The sequence below is a fragment of the Phalacrocorax carbo genome, chromosome 1, assembly GCF_963921805.1.
Source record: "Phalacrocorax carbo chromosome 1, bPhaCar2.1, whole genome shotgun sequence".
NCBI classification, from domain to species: domain Eukaryota; kingdom Metazoa; phylum Chordata; class Aves; order Suliformes; family Phalacrocoracidae; genus Phalacrocorax; species Phalacrocorax carbo.
In genome coordinates, this window is record NC_087513.1 from 39,958,601 (window position 1) to 39,977,610 (window position 19,010).

The 19,010-nt window shown below is 37.9% G+C and overlaps 1 protein-coding gene across 1 annotated transcript in view; it reads left to right on the forward strand.

The window, feature by feature from the left end:
- The window catches only part of MYRFL (myelin regulatory factor like), a 45,565-nt gene that overhangs the window by 17,722 nt on the left and 8,833 nt on the right, over positions 1-19,010 (forward strand). The window contains exons 7-19 of the mRNA XM_064456545.1: positions 618-813; positions 1,936-2,012; positions 3,313-3,423; positions 4,007-4,097; positions 6,941-7,141; positions 7,540-7,648; positions 8,131-8,240; positions 11,747-11,910; positions 12,502-12,565; positions 13,721-13,806; positions 14,585-14,656; positions 14,769-14,815; positions 14,937-15,101. Coding sequence (XP_064312615.1) covers positions 618-813; positions 1,936-2,012; positions 3,313-3,423; positions 4,007-4,097; positions 6,941-7,141; positions 7,540-7,648; positions 8,131-8,240; positions 11,747-11,910; positions 12,502-12,565; positions 13,721-13,806; positions 14,585-14,656; positions 14,769-14,815; positions 14,937-15,101 — 1,493 coding nt within the window. The remainder of the gene's footprint in view (positions 1-617; positions 814-1,935; positions 2,013-3,312; positions 3,424-4,006; positions 4,098-6,940; positions 7,142-7,539; positions 7,649-8,130; positions 8,241-11,746; positions 11,911-12,501; positions 12,566-13,720; positions 13,807-14,584; positions 14,657-14,768; positions 14,816-14,936; positions 15,102-19,010) is intronic.

Here is a 19,010-nt window from a genome sequence, read left to right on the forward strand (position 1 = left end):
GTGACAAATTAGCCCCTTGAGTAAAGAGAATAGGGGTTCCTTAGTTGGGGTAGGTTGGACATTATAAAGAAGAGTTTTATAGTTACCTGGCCAGAGGGTCAGTATCCATAGCTTTTCTTTTAGCCTGAGTAAAGCCTTATAGGAATCCCAGCAGCTTCTGGACAAGCACTTGGTGTGGGAATTTGGGAACAAAACAGGGAATCTTGCTGGCTCATTAGCACGTTGTCTGCAGCACTAGTTCAGCTCTGTTGTTTGTAAAAATGTTATAATGAGTGCTTGAATACACTCAAAAGTTTGGTTGTGCTTTTAGGCGAACAGAGTTCCTTTATACCAGATTTGTGAGTGAGGATTATGTAAGCTTCTCCACCTCTGGTTTCCAAACATTTCATGAGTCAGAGTAGAATTAGAGTAGACTTTATATGCATTTTCATTTTTACACCTCTAAGAGGCTAAGAGGAAAGTACTGGTAGAAGCGGTGATTGTAAAGTTGTATTTTGGCTCCCATTTTGCCAGTAAAAATCACATGGATTTTCAGACCACATAAAAAATAGGAACTCAAGATGTCACTCAAATATGCCTTTACTTAATGTTGCTATTCTTTTTATTTTTTTTTGTAGACCTGCTGTAGGATATCACATTGTCACAGATAAAGGATTTAATTTTTCAGCAACAGATGATGCCTTCGTATGCCAGAAGAAGAATCATTTCCAAATCACAGTCCATATTGGAATCGCTGGTCATCCAAAATATGTCAAAAGTCATCTGGGGGGGAAACCAATAGAAAAGTATTATTTGAAAACTTTTGGAATAAAGGCAAGCATTTCTCATCTTTGTGATTATTACTTTTAACAAGTTACTTTGTGATTATCCATACCAATTCATATTAGTTGAAATTAAGTCTTTTCTTAGTCATTTTTGACTCTTTTAAGTTACCAGGATCTTCTGTGTGGAACTCTTGTGCAAAAAAAAAGTGATGTTTTATGGATGCTTGTGCTGATATATGCTGAAAGACATCATGTTTGCCTCTTTGCCCTGGTTTCACTGACTTCCCTCTCTTCGGCTGAAATTTTGTTCCCTCTGCGGGCAGTGCAGGGGCATCATCTGGTGTGTAAGTGGCCAGTCCACGCATTGGTGAAAAAGATGTGTTGAAGAAAGCAATTCACAAAGCAAAGAAAAAGAATAAAATCTGTTTTCCCTGAACAATTCACATGCCAACAAAATGTCCCTATTTCTTCTTGCCATGCTTTCCATTTTAATTTTAAGAACCAAATTCTTCCCAGCCAATATCGGTCCACAAGCTTCCATATGCAAAAGTAGTAAGCGATTTCAATCTTTCTGAAAGATTTTACCAGGTTTTATACTTACTACCAAAATTCAGTGATTAAAAAAAACCCATGTAGCTGTTTTACAAGGCAGTTACTACCAGTTTTGCTTACTGCATTCTAATGCAGAAGAAATTAGCTGATCATTAGCTGTCATCTATTCCCATCTAAAGCAAAGTGCTGCTTGGTACCAGTCCAGAATGGTATGGAAATTTACAGTAAAATAACTTACAGAACTACCTTGCATAGGTTCAGTTCTCATGTTAAATACCTACATTTGTACTTTGGGATAGAATGACCCAATAACAGTATAGATTCAGAAAGCAATTTTTCTTTTGCGAATTAATGCATGACTTTTCCTGTTTGGTTTCCCCCCACCCCCCTTTTCCTTTCAAATTATATCCACAGAATCATTTGGGACTTCAGACTAGCTGGAACTGCCAGGTGTCAATTGATCAGGAATCAATTCCCATGTTACTTTCCATTCAGTTCCATGAAAAATGAGAGATGTAACTGTTTCAGACACAGTTTGCCTATTAATTTCTGTTGCAAATTGTATGTAATTGAAGATTCAATATTCTTGTTATTTTTGACAATTCTTTTTTCTTTATAGGTGGAAGCTCCAAATCAAACAATTGCTATTGAACAGTCTCAGTCAGATCGAAGCAAAAAAACTTTCCATCCTGTTAAGTAAGAATTTTGAGAAATTTATTCTGCTTTTTTTAATACTTGATTGGTCAGAAATGTGACCACTTGTTTCTGGAAAATTAGAGTAGCTCTAAGCCAGTCTTCTGATCTTTATCCACATACCATTCTGGGTGTGTACATAGAATGACAGTAGTAATATATACCTGGTCTTCCTTCGTTAAGAAATATTTATAGCAGCTTTACAAATGCATTAAGTATGCCTATCCAAACTATTTATATTCAGCCAGCAACACTATTGTATGGTGCTCAGAGCTGTATGGCAGATGCATTTCCTGTCTTAAGAAATGTCAGTAATGTTCCTGTTCTACACGGGCGTGAGATGTATTTGCAGTGGTTTTAAGGGGGAGTGTGCCTCTGCTAGAAACATACATGCAGCTTCTCCCTGGAACTCTCTGCCATTCTTCTGCATCTTAACTCACTGGCAGAGGCAATGTTTGTTCTTCTGGCATAAGTGTCTTCTGCTGGAGCTGTGCTGTTCTCTATAAATAATTCTGCTGTTCTTTATAAATAATTAAATAAACCTTAAAACAGAAAAAGATAAGACAGAGTCAAGTTTGACAGGACACTGCTGAGATAAAGGCTGCAATATATAGTCTGCAAAAATTAACTTTGAGTTTGGGAGAAGAGCTCGGTTTTTGCTGAAATACCTCTATCAAGGTATTTTTCTTCCTTTTGCATACTGAAGAATAGTTTCTGGGTGTAAATTGTTTCATGGGTGATGATGGTGTAGTTTTCATTTATACCAGATGAGGACGCAGTTGGTGGACTGTTCTTTTCTCCATGCAAACTCTTTATTTATATTATTTATCACTTACAGGAGCAGTGCCACTATGTATTACATAGGTCTATATTCTATATTTCCAGACACAAAAATTAGGTGAAGAGACAAGCAGTAAAATGTATTTATTTTAGTGTGGAAATTCAGATCCAGTAATAAGAATGTTACCCTTGGCAAGCAAAAAAATACCCATCGTATGGAACACATACGGTTTTATTACATTCAAGAGTATGTACAAACAGACCAAGAAACACAAGATTCCTATTACTAAGAACAGTTTCCCCGCGCTGGTGCTTCATGCTGTTTGTGTATCTCCTTGACATAGTTACTGTGTTTTTAATGCGTTTTTATAAATCAGGGTTACTGCATTTTTAGTGGTGTGCCTCTGTTTTTTATTTGTCGGTTTTTCTCAAAACTGTTCTAATGAGTTTGAGGAAATCCGGCTTGAGCCAGGGAGATCTCCAAATGCTTATTTCCCTGATCTTGTTTCCTTTTCTATTTCAGAGTTGATCTGCCAGGGGACCAGATAACTAAAGTAACACTGGGAAGGTTGCATTTCAGTGAAACAACAGCAAATAATATGAGAAAAAAAGGAAAACCTAATCCTGACCAGAGGTATTGCTGTAGCTAGTTGGCCTGTGTGTGTGAAGTGCAAAAGACAAGGTCTACTTATAATGAGCTGACATTTGTGAAAAACTTCAGTGTGGCCAAATCCTGTGATTATTTTTTTTTTTTAATTTAAAATTCTGTGACACTTGGTATCTGCTTAAAGGCCTTTCTCCTAGAGTCACAGAATGATGGCAGAATAAAATAAAATATCTCATCCTCATGGTTAGAGACTGTTTCAGGAAATCACAGCCAGAATGTTGGCTGACGAAATCAGGCAGCCAAAAAAACCAAATAATGGTAATTTTTTTTCTGGGGAAGGAAGGATCTTCATCTCTGAGTCTTTGTTACTTAAATTTGTCAAAATTAGTGTACTCGTTGTTCATTTTCAGTGACTGTGGCTCTTGAAAGAGCATACTGAGAATGAAGGAAAGATTTTTTTTCTTTCATATTGTAACATGAATATATTTTTAAAATGTTCTGGCTATTTTTTTATGTATCACTAATAGCAGTTGCATTTAAAACATTTTTTTTTTTTCTGTGAGACAACATTACTTCAATTATTATCTTGATTAAATCAATTTCAAATTAGATACTTCATGCTGGTAGTTGGACTCTATGCTGTCTCTCAAGACCAATTCTACCTACTGTCTGCAAGTGTCTCTGAAAAGATCATTGTGAGGGTAGGTAGAAATTTATATTGCTTTGATGTGAAGAGTATTTACAAAACCATTTTGATATTCACAGGAGACTGGGGTGTGATCCTTGGGCATTAAAATTACCATTGAATCAAAAAGATTGAGGAAAAAAAATTACAGTTGCATATTGTATGAGTATGTTTATCTTTTAATTATTGGGATTTTAAAACATTAAAAGTAGAGCTATAGAAGAGTTTAAAAAGAAAGCTTGTTGTGAATTCCAATACAAAATAAGTTGATTTTTCCAGATTGTTTTTTCTTTGAGGTGAAACAATTTCCTGCACATGCCAGGAATTTGGTAAATGTTTTCATTGTCTAGACACTTCATTTTCAAAGGAGGATGAGAATGAAAAACAATGCAGGGAAAGAAGGTCAAGCAGCTCTAGGAAGATTAAGACCCATAGTGGCCCATTTCCAGTGTGTTTCCAGAGTGTCCCAGCACTTAATTTGGTGGTTGTAATACAGGTTTCAAAATAGAAAAAGGAAGAATTGGTCTCTCTTCCTCATGACCATTACTCTTCTCTCCTCTGATCCACATAAAGTTTTCCTTTTAGTGCTCAGTTTTAGCCTACAGTTAGAGTTAGACTTGGAAGAGAGAAAAGCCCCAGAGCTCTATTGTAACAGGAGCTATGGAGGGTTAGGGTTAGGAGAGAGAGAGAAAACACGGAGCCCCAGCATGAGTGGGGTTGTGACGGGGCTGCTAAGGAAAGGTGTGGGCTGCCAAAAGCATTCAGTCCTGGCCCATTTTTTGTGTGAGCAGTAGCTGGTGGTTGACACTTCAGCTGGGCATAGTCTAGGGATATGGTTATTTCTAGGGTGAAGATTATGTTGAGGGCTTAGAGAGATAGGAAATGCATAGGTGCTGTGTGGTGGGGCTGCAAAGGGTGGTGAGGGCCTCCAGAAGCTTGCAGTCCAGTGAATTTTTTTGTGTGGGCCAACCGAGGAGCTGCTTCTTGTTTGCATGGAGTATTTCTAGTCCTTGGCTTATGATGAGGAATAGGCTTGACATTTTGTTTTAGAGTCAAATAAGACCAAGAGCTCCAGTGTATTAAGTGGGGCTGGGAAGGGGTTCCTGAAGAAAGGTGAGGGCTGTCAAAAGCTTTTAGTCCTGGCATCATTTTTTGTAGGCCATTTCTGGGGTCCTTTTTGGTGGCACATCATCTGCTTAGGCTTTTGATTACAGCTTGGTTTGGCATTTGGGTTTGGAGAGAGCAAAAGTGCAAATCCCCAATATGTGTTGTGTTGCACAGGGGTTTCCAAAGGAAGATGAGGGCTTTCAGATGGTTTCAGTCCTGGCTCCTTTTTTGTCTGGGCCATAACTTTTTGTTCTCTTGTGTCATAAAGGCTTTTCCTGCAGTCATGGTTAGGTATTTGGAGGGCAATACGGCCAAGACCTACTTTCTGGGTGGAGCTGCAAAAGGGTTTTGAAAGCAATGTTTGGAGTTCAGTAGTTTTCTGCCCTGCTGAGAAGTTTTATCAACCTGGCCGTTGCTGTGAGTTCTTTTATTTCACGACACTGAAACGTGTTTGTATCATTCCTGCATATTTATTTCTTTTCCGTTTTTGTCCATTAATTTCCATGATACTGCTTTTGTCTGAATTTCTTTCTGCATCTAGCAGTGTTACAAATATCATCTCATTACTAATTTTGGAAAGCTGTTGAATTTTCATGTGTGATTCATCCTTGGGATTATTGTTACCTTATAAGATATATGTTTTTACGTAAGATTTAGAAATTTACACTTTTCTACCATTTTTAATGTTAGATTCTTTTGAAATTTCAATGAAGAGAGCTCCTTTTTTGTGTGTGAGACAGTTTTTTAACAGGAATCAGGGGAATGAGATTTTGCAAACCTGGCCACTATTCCAGACAAAAGGCAGAAAGGCAGAAGAAACTGCTTTTGAGGCTGTGTTTTTCCAACAGAAAAGCTGGGGAATAAAAAAGTCATTTTCCAGATGTCTGACAGGGCTTCAGTGGCAGGGTACAGTGAGCCAGCCACTGGCTACCTTAAAGTGGCAAAGCTATGCAAATGCACTGCCAGAGAAAGCAACGCACGTTCTGGCTCTTTATACACTCAAATGTAACATAACAAAAGTACCAGCCGAGTAGTGGTTATCAGGCATATCAGGTCATGCTCTAATTGTGGCAAACAGTGGTAAGTGCACAGCACCATGCCTTGTAGATTGCAAAGGTTTGTGAAAGCCTGGCTTCTTTAAATGAGTGCAAACTTCTTATAGTGATCATACTTTTGTTCAGACTCAAATTTTAAAGCCTTGATTCAAAATGTAAAAAAAATTTAACAAAATTAATCAGTGAAATCAAATGCCTTTTCTAATTACACACACTCCATTGGTTTTTTTGTGTTCTTTGAAAGACTCTGTTTCCCTGACATGATATTTCTAATATGACTTAATTTTAAACATTACAGAGGATCTTATGAACCTCTGAATTGTACTGTGTTTAATCTCTGCATAGTTTGCTCTTTTCTGATTTCCAGCCTTAGCTAAAGTTTGCTGGTAAATAAATGGTTATGTGGCATAATGTAAAAATTAAAATTGGGAAAGCTTTGGACGTTGATAATTCAGCTCAAGGCAATAATAAAGTAGAATTCAAGGGAAACATCAATGAGGCCAATGTTGTATGAGTAGAAACGCTTAGAAGTGACTCCACTCTTTTTTTTTTTTTTTTCTGTTGATGTGTTAGAAAAGCTCTTGAATACAATTTAAATATTAAAGATTTGGCATTTCATTTTTCCTGAATTCCTGATGGAATAAGCAATAGTGTATCTATGCTATACTATATCTTTAAACATAATTTTTTCTTCCAGGCGTCTAACCCAGGGCAGTTTGAGAATGACAGTGATGTACTATGGCAGCGAGGACATGTTCCAGAGACAATAGTCTGTCACGGTCGAGTAGGAATTAACACAGATGCACCAGACGAAGCACTGGTTGTCTGCGGAAATGCAAAAGTTATGGGCAGAATCATGCACCCATCTGACAGCCGAGCAAAACAGAATATCCGGGAGGTGAGGGCTGTGGAGTATTTAGGGCATTTATGTTTCAACCACAGCATGTGTGGATCATTGTTCTGACATGTGAGGCAGCTTCTTTATCCTGGGTGTGTTGAAATGCTGGCCTAAAGAAATTGGGTGTACCTCTGTGCTCTGTAGAGCCATCGCCTATGGACTTTGGAAGAGGCTGACCATAGAAGCTGGGCATATCTGTGTAAATGGGAGTTGTGAGACGGAAGGGTAACTGGCAATGCAAATACAAATAGCACTCTGCTAACGGGGATTGTTCATATTTTTTGATGCAAAGGTCGGCCAAGAGGCCATGTCAGGCATGTTGCTATCTCAATGAACTCCTAGGTGCCGTGACCATTCTTAATATTTCAACATATGAATCTTGGTGTCGGTCCAACTAGGTTGATACGAATGCACAATTGAGAAGAATAACACAAATGAGGCTGGTGGAATATGACTACAAGCCGGAATTTGCATCTGTTATGGGAATAAAAAATACCCATGAAACAGGTATTCTGTCAGCTCCGTTCCCATTTTCCATTAACTTCCACTGTTGTTCACTGTGCCGTAGTGCCTTTTAATACCCTGCTATTTCATCCTCATTTCTTAGGATACTACAATTTTACACTTTCCTGTGTTTCTTTTGTGACACAAAAATGCCATAATTAAGTACTTCTAGTAATTTTCCAACTTCTGTTTAAATTTTTAAAGATAGTAGCTTATTCTTCCAGAGGTTTAGTGAAAATGAAGTGCATGATCACAAACAATTTTGCTCTAATTGCAGAGAAATGGGAATTCTAAAGGTTTCTGTTTGTTTTCTGTGGAATGGAAAAAAGAAGTTGTTAAATCCTGGATTTTCCTACCACAGAAAAATTCTAGATCATGTTTGTCCCTACCTGTAGCTTTTAGGGTGGTCAACTCAAAGCATGCAACCATGGTCAATGGTATGCCACTGTGTTTCCTAACTTCAGTTTATGTTATCTTGTGAACAGGAATAATAGCCCAGGAAGTGAAGGAGCTTTTACCTCAAGCCGTTAGAGGAGTTGGAGATGTTTCTTGTAATGATGGAGAAAAAATAGAAAACTTCCTCATGGTTGACAAGGTATGGTCTTGAGAGAGAAAGTAGAGGTGTGTATTTAGACTGTTCCTTTCTTATATAAAGCTATAAACACACATTATGCTTTATACAAAGCTGTAGGCCTCCACATGTATTTACAAAAACAGTGTTTGGCAAATCATTGAGAAAAACTGAACCACCAGGTATTAGTAAATGGCTGAATCTTTTAATGACAAAAAGTATTTACATTAAAATCTCATTATAATAATAATTAAACATAAAATAAAAGAGAACAGGAAAAAAACTAACTTTGCTGAATAAAGGTGGATAGCGATTTCATAGCATTGGTCCAACAAGTGGGACTCCAAAACATTCCTTTTTGTTTAACTGTTTAAGTTAATTAAGTGTTCCAGAAGTGAATGAAGCGATGATGGCATTCTATTTGTTAAATAAAAGCTTCCTTATTCTAATCCTGGTGTAATCACTCCTTACCAAGTACAAATGCTAACTCTCTGTGCTCTGTGGGAAGGTTTTTTTGGCCATCTGAAGTCCTTATTATGACTTCAGAATCATATACTATAAAATCTTTATGGCACACAAAGTAATTACCATGCTCATAGGTTGGAAACAATGCCTTAGTCTATTGTCCTCTCTTCCCCTACTTTTCCTGTAGGAATAGGACTGTAAGGGACTGTCAGTCACGCAGTCCAGTCATGCATGACTGCAGACAGCGCTTGTCCACAACGTAGCTGAGAGCAGCCCCTCTGTTGTGCGGTCATTCACTGCAGGTCAAGCACCACTTCCCAGCTTTTTCTGGCTTACAGCTGATTACGGGAAGAGAGAGGTTTTAGAGATTGGTAACCTTGTCTTGTCTGGATGATGTCATGAACACAATCCCATATTCATTATAATCCTGCATTCTTTCATTATTCTATAAAAACCCCACAAGTTTACACCACCAAACTTGGAGAAAGTAACAATAAAACATATTGCATTTCACTTGTCTTCCTTTGCTAGGCTACAATAAGTTAAATGCATAGGTTAAATCTGCTAGTCTGTAGTCCATATAAAGGAAGCATGAATTAGACATTTTGAATAAAGCTGTGGAAAGAGCACTTTCTACAGGTACTGTGGAAAAGGAGACCTTTAGAAAATTCACTGTATTTGGTCAGGGTTCCAGCCTTTAGCTGATTTCTAGAAGCTCATAGAAGAGCAGTGGTGTTAAAGACTGACACTAGTTTATGTTGTGTGATGGCTGCAGCATCATTTGCATTTTTGAGCCCCACAAAACTGCTTTGGGCTAGTCAGGTTTCTTTCTGGCAAAGCTTTTAGGTTGGACAATGGATCTTTTGATTTATATCTCTCTCTGCTTGAAATATCACACAAAACCCACCTGTAACAGTGCCTCACAGCACTGCTGTCTGGGCCCATCATGTTCCCTTTCTCCTCCGTCGCTTGGGTCTCTAGACAACGCTTGCCAGGGTGTCTCCCAGGGATCTGACCTAGCAAACGGACAAAGCCTGTTGCACCCTGCAGGGCATGATTCTGCCATGGATGTGGCCCAAGGAAGTTGTTACAGTAATGGCTTATCTGATGCTTAGCATTTTCTTGACTATTTAGCTAGGTCTGGGATCACTTCACAAACGCTTTGACATTGTTTTAATACAGTTAGGTAAATCTGTGCTTTCTCCTCTTTCTCCTAACACCTGTGGCAGAGCATGTGAATGTCAATTCTGTCACCTTTGAGGTGACAAGGACAGGAGAGAGCTGTGTCTAACAGTTTAAGATGTATATTGAATTCAGAGATTTGGAACATCTGATGTCCAGGTGGAACATCTGCTTTAAATGTCTGGAGCTCCAAACTCCGGAATAGCTTAGCACCTTGAGTGGTAAATGGACAGTGCTTCATTTCTCTGCTTTCAGTTAGGCCTGTGATGAGGCCTTGAACTTTGTTCTCATATTCCAAGTTTAGTTCCAGATAAGCAGGATACTGGCTGGTTTTGTTGTGTTTCTTTTTCAGTTACCTGTTTGGAGCTGTCGAACTCTGTAAAATTAATTGATTGCATTACACATTTGAGCCAGGCTCTGCTCCTTTCTAGAGAAATGTCTGAACCTTGTGGAAATATGCTATTTTGGGACAAGAATCTCTCTTCTCTTTTCAGTCACACTGTGCTTAGTACTTTGTCATCAGTGAGGCAGTAAAACTCTAATCAGCCCTTTTTTCCCGAAGAAAGTATCCTTTCATTTTGCCAGATGAGTCATTTTCTCAGCTAGTTGTAGTCGCCTAGAAGAGATTCATGCATGATTTGAAAAGAATGGGAAGGGCAGCTGCCTCATATCATTGATATGAAGGCAAGTGACTGTATAAACCATTTCACAGTTCTAGGCACAGGAGGTTATTTTGAAGTCACTTTTTAGTTAAACAGGCTGTTGGTCTTCTGGCCATAGACAAATTTGCAATTTACCACCGATACCTGTGCTCTGGTTCTGTTTATACAAAATACTGTCTGTTTTTTTGTGGAATGCAGTCACCTTTAAAAGAAAAGTGTGTGTGGCATTTACAATGTAAAAGGCAAAACCCTGCTTTTGCCTTACTTCTGCATGACTTGATTAGACTGGAACATTTAGCAACATTAACTGCAGTAATAGCTTCATCCAAGGTTTAATGGCATCAGTCTGGTTGTACATAAATATGAGAAAGCCGTTCCTCCAAATACAGCAAAGAAAATATGCTGTTACCATGCTCCTGCAGTGGATCAGTAACAATTTTTGGCTCAGAAATGGGTAAAATTTATTACCTGGATGGTTGTACTGAGGGTCTTCTCCAGTAGCAGATTGATACCTAGATGATAAGCAGGAAGTAGAAGAAGAGAAGGCTTTTCCTGGGTAAAATATTCAGAAGGAGTAAATGGAAGGTGTCTGAACTGTGTTAGTTGCAGAGCTGATCATGGTATTTGAACTTCAAGGACTCCTCTAAGAGGCTGGAGATGTGGAAGGGGAGAACAAAATATAATGCCATCACAGCTTGACCTCTGGTTTGGATCCTTTGCTGTCTCAGTGATTCCTATGTGAGTCACGCTATGTGTACAACAAGGATAGAAATTCTGGCTTGTCTGAGCCAGGTTAGTCAATCCTGTAGGTGGATGGTTGGATGTACGTTTTGCTAATGGATTCTGAAACCTGTGTTCAGCTGCAGCACTACACATCAAATACTAGATTTCTGTTGTGACAGTGCTAAGGTTTAAAATGCAACACAATATGAAGCTAAAATATAGTTGAGACTTCTGGTCTACAAAGCCCTTTAGCTTCTTCAAATTTTTCCGCAAGTCCCCATTTTCAATTTACTCCCAATTGAACATAGGCAATTTTTACAATCTAGCAAAAGGGTTTTATAGTCATAAGTGCATCCCATTTACTTGCATTTGCATTTACTTGTGTTTGCATTTTAAACAGTCAGTGAAGAATATAGGTGAGTTCTGTACTCATTACTGCTCATTAGATCTGATTGATGAATACACTGTGTATACTTTTGTCATTGCTTTTCTTTTCAGGATCAGATCTTCATGGAGAATGTTGGTGCTGTAAAGCAGCTTTGTAAACTAACCAACAATCTTGAAGTCAGAATAGAAGAATTGGAACAGTGGAATAGGAAACTGGCCAGGCTGAAACGGATGAGCAGTTTAAAGTCAACAGTCAGTGAAGAGAGTAAAGTCAGGTACCTCTGTCTGGAATGTTCTCTGATAGTTATCACAGAAATTGGTAAAGTGGTCTCTGTGGTAGAAGTGAAAGCTTTGCTTGACAGTGGAGTTCAGCTTATTTCCAGCATTTAAGTTGTGCAAAAAATGCAAATGCCTCATATTTTTTAACTCACTGACAAAATTAATATTTGAAATGTCTGTTAAATTGCAGTCATCTTTGTAATTGCTTCAGTTGCATGAAGCAAGGGCAGATTATGTCCAGTTCCAGCCCTGGAGCTTGGAAATTGCTGCTAAGAGAAATCTGCAGAGCTGCTTCTGCAAGAATCAATCTTCATTAGTGCTTCAGTGGCACTGATGAACATTTCCTATTTCTAAACAATTTCCCCAAGTTTTCTTTGAAATCGAATGTAGTGTTTAATAGCATTCACCTGAAGGAGTTAACTGGAGGCCTTTGTTCTTGAAAATGAATCTGATTACACTTGTGCCTTTCTCTTTTTAAATTATAAAATTGCAAAAGCAAGTGACATTAATATCTTGTTGAAAATGTCTCTTTTTCATTTGTTAGCTGCTGAAGCATTTGAATGTTAAAGAGATTTTGTCTCTTACAGCAGGTATAGTCGAGCTACTAGTCTTTTGCCATCAAAAAAATCAGTTCTGTTAAAATCCAGCAAGGTGAGTGAAATTACATATATGAAATATGCCTACGAGAGAGTTTTTGTAAGTGCTGAAATACTGGTGAAAGCTTTCATGTTTCTAAATACAAAATCAAATTCATTAGCCAGAATTTAGTGCCATGCTAGAATCTTAAAAACTGACAGTACTGAGGTAGAGAATACATATAAGACACTTCCACTTCTTGCCTATGCATTGTGTGTGTGAGAGTAGATCCATGCTGTGTGATGGTGTGAAGGAGGAGACCTCAACAGGAGACAATTGTTGAGCCTGTAGGTGTGCTCACATGGTGCACTGCAGCCTTACACAGAAATGCTCATTTCGGTTTGGAAGTCTGCACAGTGATAATTCTTCCTTAGCTTTTTCTCTTGGATGAGTCTTTCACTGTGGTTTGCAGTTATCATCTCCTGTTTTGTACTGAATAATGCTGTCTTTCAGGTGGTTAAGACCTGGATAGGATGTCATTGCTATTGCTGAATGACTTCCTCTTGCCCATATCCTGGTATAGAAAGAGGAGACTCCTTTTCACAGGGATTGAATGAATTAGGGAATATATGTTGATCTTTTTCAAGACAGTCTTCCTGGCCTGCTAAGTCCTGTTCTTTAAGATGAACCAATGCTCATTTGCCTACCTTGCTTTTGCCAGTGCCACAAAGCAAGAGAAAATAATAGGTCAGATACTCTTTATTCCATAATGACAATCAAATGCTCCATCATCTAAGATCCTCCTACTTGTTTAGAAAGTGTCTTTCTTCTGTATTTACACCAGCCCTGGTTTAACATGGTCTGAGCACATACGGAAAGCTGCTCATCTTTTAGTTCTGGCCACTGTTTACTGAGTTCTTTATTTGATTTTGAAATACCTTAAAAGTATGAAAAATGGCAGGAAGAAAAGAGAAGGAGCTGTTATTTTTACACACTCTTTCTTCCTGTGTAGTGTTTGTGTTCCCAGACTATCAACAGTGTGCAGTGCACTCACAGTTTTAGGGAGCCTTTCCTTAAGTTTTTCTCCTTAGACGTTGACCCCAGTATAAGGATGATGTGTATGGTTCCTCTGAAAGTAACAAGGTTAACTTAGTCAGACTAGTGTAGTATTTACTAGTAGTTGCTTAGTTATGCGCCACTTAAATTAACCAAACATTTGTTTTTTTCTAGGTTTGTTTGTCAAAGAGGAAAGAGTCTTGCTCCATGAAGATTTTCTGGGTGACTATAATAGCTTTGATTGCTATTATGGCACTATGGTAACAATTAATTATCAACAAGTTGACTTGTTTCTCCCTTCCCCTTTCAACTTATCTCATCAGAAAGAAGATAGCATTTTTTTTCTTCTTCTCACCCTTCCTACGCAAAGAACACAATGTATTAAAATTAACAGTGAACATGCCTGGTAATATTGTAAAGTTGAAATAGTTTTAGAAAAGTGAGATACTAACGTGACGCACACACAAATAATCTCTGTCCATGTTACAATGTATGGTGCACCTTGAATGCATCTTGGTGGCTCACGCTGCAGGTCACAAGCTGGACTTCTGAGACTCTGCATGTTTTATGCAGTCATTCTGTGCCTAAGTGCAATTCCTGATGTACAGAGTGATTCTGTTGTGTGAAATGAAGCTGGACTTGTTCCCAATGTGGTGGGCAGTCCTGTGGCTCTGAAAGTGCAGCTTGTGACATTGGACTCATGGAAAGGAAAGTATGCTCTGGGCTTTTGAGATTGCCATTTTCTATTTTCAGTCCAAACCCCTGTGGCTTACAATCTCTCTGTGAAGTGAATACTTTGAACTGGTGTTGTGATTCTATTTACAATGAAAAACTGACTGTATTTTTATGTTGAATTTTGCTGTATATCACTATCTGACTTAAAACCCATTAAATTCAGTCAAAATTTTTCCCACTAAAAGGCAAGTGATCAGATAGTTAACTCTTACATTACTGCATTTAAACAAGGTGCTGTCAAGGTATTATTCACACTGTGTTACATAAGAGATGTAAATGTACATAATAACTCTCTTTCTACAGTGCTTTGACAATATCGACCCTATATTTACTTAGCGTCCATGACAGACGTTTTGAGAAACATCCGATGTACAGGCAAGTAGTTGAATAGTGTTAGTGAATTAGAAGTAGTGATAGATTGTGGACCAATCTATTTTGGACCACAAGTCTGATCCCCATTTCTTAATGAATTGTTTTTCTTCATCAGCAGCACTTCAAGTTCTGTTGTACTCTCTCCCTCTACCACTACAGCAGGTACTGTATCTCTGCTGGTCTGCATACATGTAATAGGCTTTCAGTTTCTGTGCTATTATAAATTGCTAATTGACACACAGCACTCATGAGAATTATGTTGGTTTTTTTTTTTTCCCTTTAGCATTGCAGGGGGAAAGCACAATTTCTGAGATCACAGAACCCATCAGCAGGATCCCTGAAGTGAATTTCTGTGACATTTTGCCTTGTGACAAGGTCTATTGTTGTCCAATTCATCAACAAAAAGTCAAATATCTAAGTTACGATAAAACCAATGTAAAGGAGAAACGTAAGTTGAAACATTAATTTCTGTTATTTACCATTTGAATAAACACCATATGAAGAATGTGGGGGAAGGGCCAAGAACCTTTAAAGGTAGTTACCTTCCAACAGAAATGCCTAGTCCAGAGGATTTTAAAAATCCTGATATAACTCATCATCACTGCAGTCAATATGCTTTTGAAAATTCTGGCCTGGTTACCTTTAAGAGTTCTGGGTCCTAGAGATGTTTGTCAGGTGTCACTGTTCTTCCTGGCCTTTCATGGTAAATGATTTAATGTGAACCAGAAAGTCACTAATGCTTTTAATTAACCTCTGGCTACAGTTGGTCAGGAGTTGATTAGGAGTAGTGGAGGGTGAATTAACAGATGTAAAAAAAACCAAAATGGTGTCACAGTGTGGTGGTACTACATCTTTCCTCTGGGCAGAGACAGAAATTTAATTGCCAGAAAACAGAAAACGTAGAATTAAAATTCTGCTCATTCAGGCAGGGTTTTGGAGTAGAGAAATGTTATTTGAAGGCAGAGCTGTGTGAAATAAATTACTTTTACTGGAATGAAATCCTTTTCAGATACTGACTGCCAGATGTTACATGTGAAATATATGAGTTAAGTGTATTGTTTACAACTTTTATGATGTTTATAAAAGAGATTTTATACATAAAGGTATGTACAAGATGTTGGAATCTGTATTGCTCTTTCCCAGACCTTAACATTGTCAGTGTCTAGAAGCAAGCGTTAGTATTACTAAACCCAGCATTCATCCTCATCCTTTCTTGGCCTTGGGAACAATTCTTGCACCAACCACAGCTGACAAGTTGAGATGAAACTGGGGGGATGACTGCAGGTCAGCCTCTGAAGTACAAACGCCTACCAGGGCAGGCATCGCCCATTGCTGTGACACTCCTGCCACACAAACTGTTTCAGTAGGATTCACCCACTGGCCATTCTTTATACTGTAAAGTGCTGTTGTCTGCAGACAAGCTGCATGTAAGTGGTCCTTGCGATTCTTGTGATTAGTGGTACAGTAAACCCTGTAGCAGATATAGGTCAATACAGTACTTTCAAGAGGTAATACCTAAGTGATTTGTATTCCTCTGAAGCCTGAAAAAGTGTCGATTAATTAAAAAGACATTAATCTCTTTTGCAAATGAGGGAACTGTAGAAGGATGAAAATGAAATATGAAAACCTTCTATCCCCAGCTGGCTGCTTTTGATATTAGGTGGAAAGAGAAGATAAGAATAAACACAAAGCATTACCTTCTCAAGGTCTTATGCTCCAAATAGCATTAAGTGTGGATCCAAGGGTGAAAAATCAGCACAGTACACAAGCTACTGAAAGATTTCAGATCTGCACAAGTTTAATGAAGCTGAATGTATCCCCAGACAGAAGGTAACAATGTCAATATGAAATCCAAACAGAAGGAAAACCAAAAAGCTCCTTAATGTAGCTGTAGCCAAGATGAATGAAAAGGAAAATGTTTTCAGAACAAAAAGATGAGAGATAAATATGGGGAATAATCAAGATAAACAGTGGATATTTTTAGAATCAGCTGATTAGTCTGATTCATGGAAAGATAAAACTATTTGACATTACAGTTGAATTAAATGTGAATTTAGGAGTTCATACTTAACAGACCTTTTAGTGTTCCACCATGCGATATCAGAATTCTGTGAGTGCAGGCTACTACTGAGTATGTCCAGTGCAGATCCTAATCCCTTGCATCTCAGATTTATTGAGGAGAAGGCTGTTAGGAGTGTTGAAGTAGAAACAAAAGCACTCATAAACAAGAGAACATTTATTAAACAAATTCAGCACATCTTTATGTAGTCTAGCTTAGTGTGGCCTTTTTCCTCATACTTTATTTGGTTTAAGAAGTAGTTTCTCTGAAGGATTTAGACTTTCAAACTCCTATTGATTTCAGTGGAAAGGAGGACCGTGCATACCCTTCAGCATCTGGGCCTTTTCTGCTCTTTGCCATTAGTTCTCATTTCTCACCCCTTTGTGTTAAGTGTCACTGGTAACCAGGGGCTGCCTGTACTTCTTAGAGACTTGTTTCTCCCTGGTATCTCTCCCTTTACAATAGAAGTTTGGTGAGGGCTCCTGCTGGATTTTGGTCAACTTCATGGATTTTCATTTATTGTCTTCAGATGGTAGTTAATGGATTCATAGCAGGGTACTACCACAAGAATTTATCAGCAGGTTTTTTTTTTCCATACTGCTTATAGCATATTACAACTCATGTAAATGAAAACCAGAAAGTGTATGAGGTAAAAAAAGGATACCAGATCTATTGGATTAGTTTATCTGAATCTTATCTGAAGATAATGGTTGTCCGCATTACGTTCTGATCCTGCTCATACTTTTATATTTGTTATTGAATTGGATCTTCGCACCCCACATGGGCCTTTGAGAGAGCCTGCAGAGTTACCATATGTGACAGAGTGGAAGTTTACCACAGTTTATTGAAGGCTGCTACAGAGTGTTTTGGTGCTTCCTGGTGCTCTCTTTTGGCAACTTGAGCTCCAAATAAAAACAACTTCAGGGTCCTGTTTTCTGCATTTCATTTGGATTGCATAAGCTTAAAGGACAATGGAATAGTAATTTTATGAGGAGTAAAAAACCAAATAAAAATAATTTTCTATACTGGTTACTGACTCACTTTAAATAGTTGAAATCTTAGTGAAGTAGATCTGTCTTCATCCTAGTTTTTGTACAAATTTCTGATACCCACTTAATGCTTTCTTCCATCATCTGTCAGAGAATCACAGCATTCAATGTTTAGTAATTCAGAGTATCTAATAAATATTCCTGCCAACACTTGCACAGCTGAATTATTGTATCTACAGGGAGAACATTTTTTTTTTCAGTGAACAATCTTTTACCTTTACAAAATAGTTCTCTAATGAAATTGTAAAAAAGCAGAGAATGTTTAATGTATTGCTAACGTATCTAGACTATTAAGAGAAAACGGAAGAATGTGAAAGGAAGATGTGGCAACTAGTTTGTAAACTAAAAAGAAAAATGAGAGAATGAATAGGTCTTTTTTAGATCTGCCTCAAGACCTCCTGTACATGTATAACATTGCACATGTTCAGCAGTAATTTTTCTAGGTGTGTGGCAGCAGATCACAATGTAAAGAAATGGGACAGCAGATGACTACTAAATGCAACAGTTACCACCGAAGTTGGCAGAACTGGCAAATCTGTATGACAAGCAAGTAAATAAAAAATGGATTCAAGGAATAACTAGCAGCAGTATCACAGACTCATATCAAAACACAAAAATGATGGAAAACCCAGAGATTATTTTGTATTACATTGCCTCTGGGTCCTCAGATTCCAGTTGTTAATGTTGTTCATGCTCTCAGTCACCTACTAGCGTGAGGAAAGTCTGAATTTTCGTATTTCCCAATGCTGAAATGAAAACCAAAATCTGGAATGAGTAATAAAAGAGTCAGGTCAATCCAGCTTTCCTGTTTCAGTCTCAGTGAAATAATGCCTATTGATCCTTCCTTTCATAAAATAAATTTTTATACAATGAAGGAGTGATTTCTGTTCTAAACAGTCATTTTGAAATCAGAATGTTTCCTTTGGAAAATGTGGGAATGGAGCATTTTGGTATTCTAGAAATACATGATTCCATTTTTTCCCACATGAAATGGTATTTGATAAGCATGTTAGTTTAGGCACGATCAACATTTCTTAGTGCCATTTTATTGGTAACATGTCTCTGGACAGATTCTTGGCTGACAATTAGTGTAAAAAGACAGGAATAGCTTTAAACCATTTCCCATAGGCTTGAAGGGTCCTTTGCCTTCCCCAGGTTGTACAATATGATGATTATTCAAAAGATCTTGTGAAGGTCTTTTAAAGAGAAAATGGATAGAGTTAAAAAAAAAAATCAGCTTACATTTCTC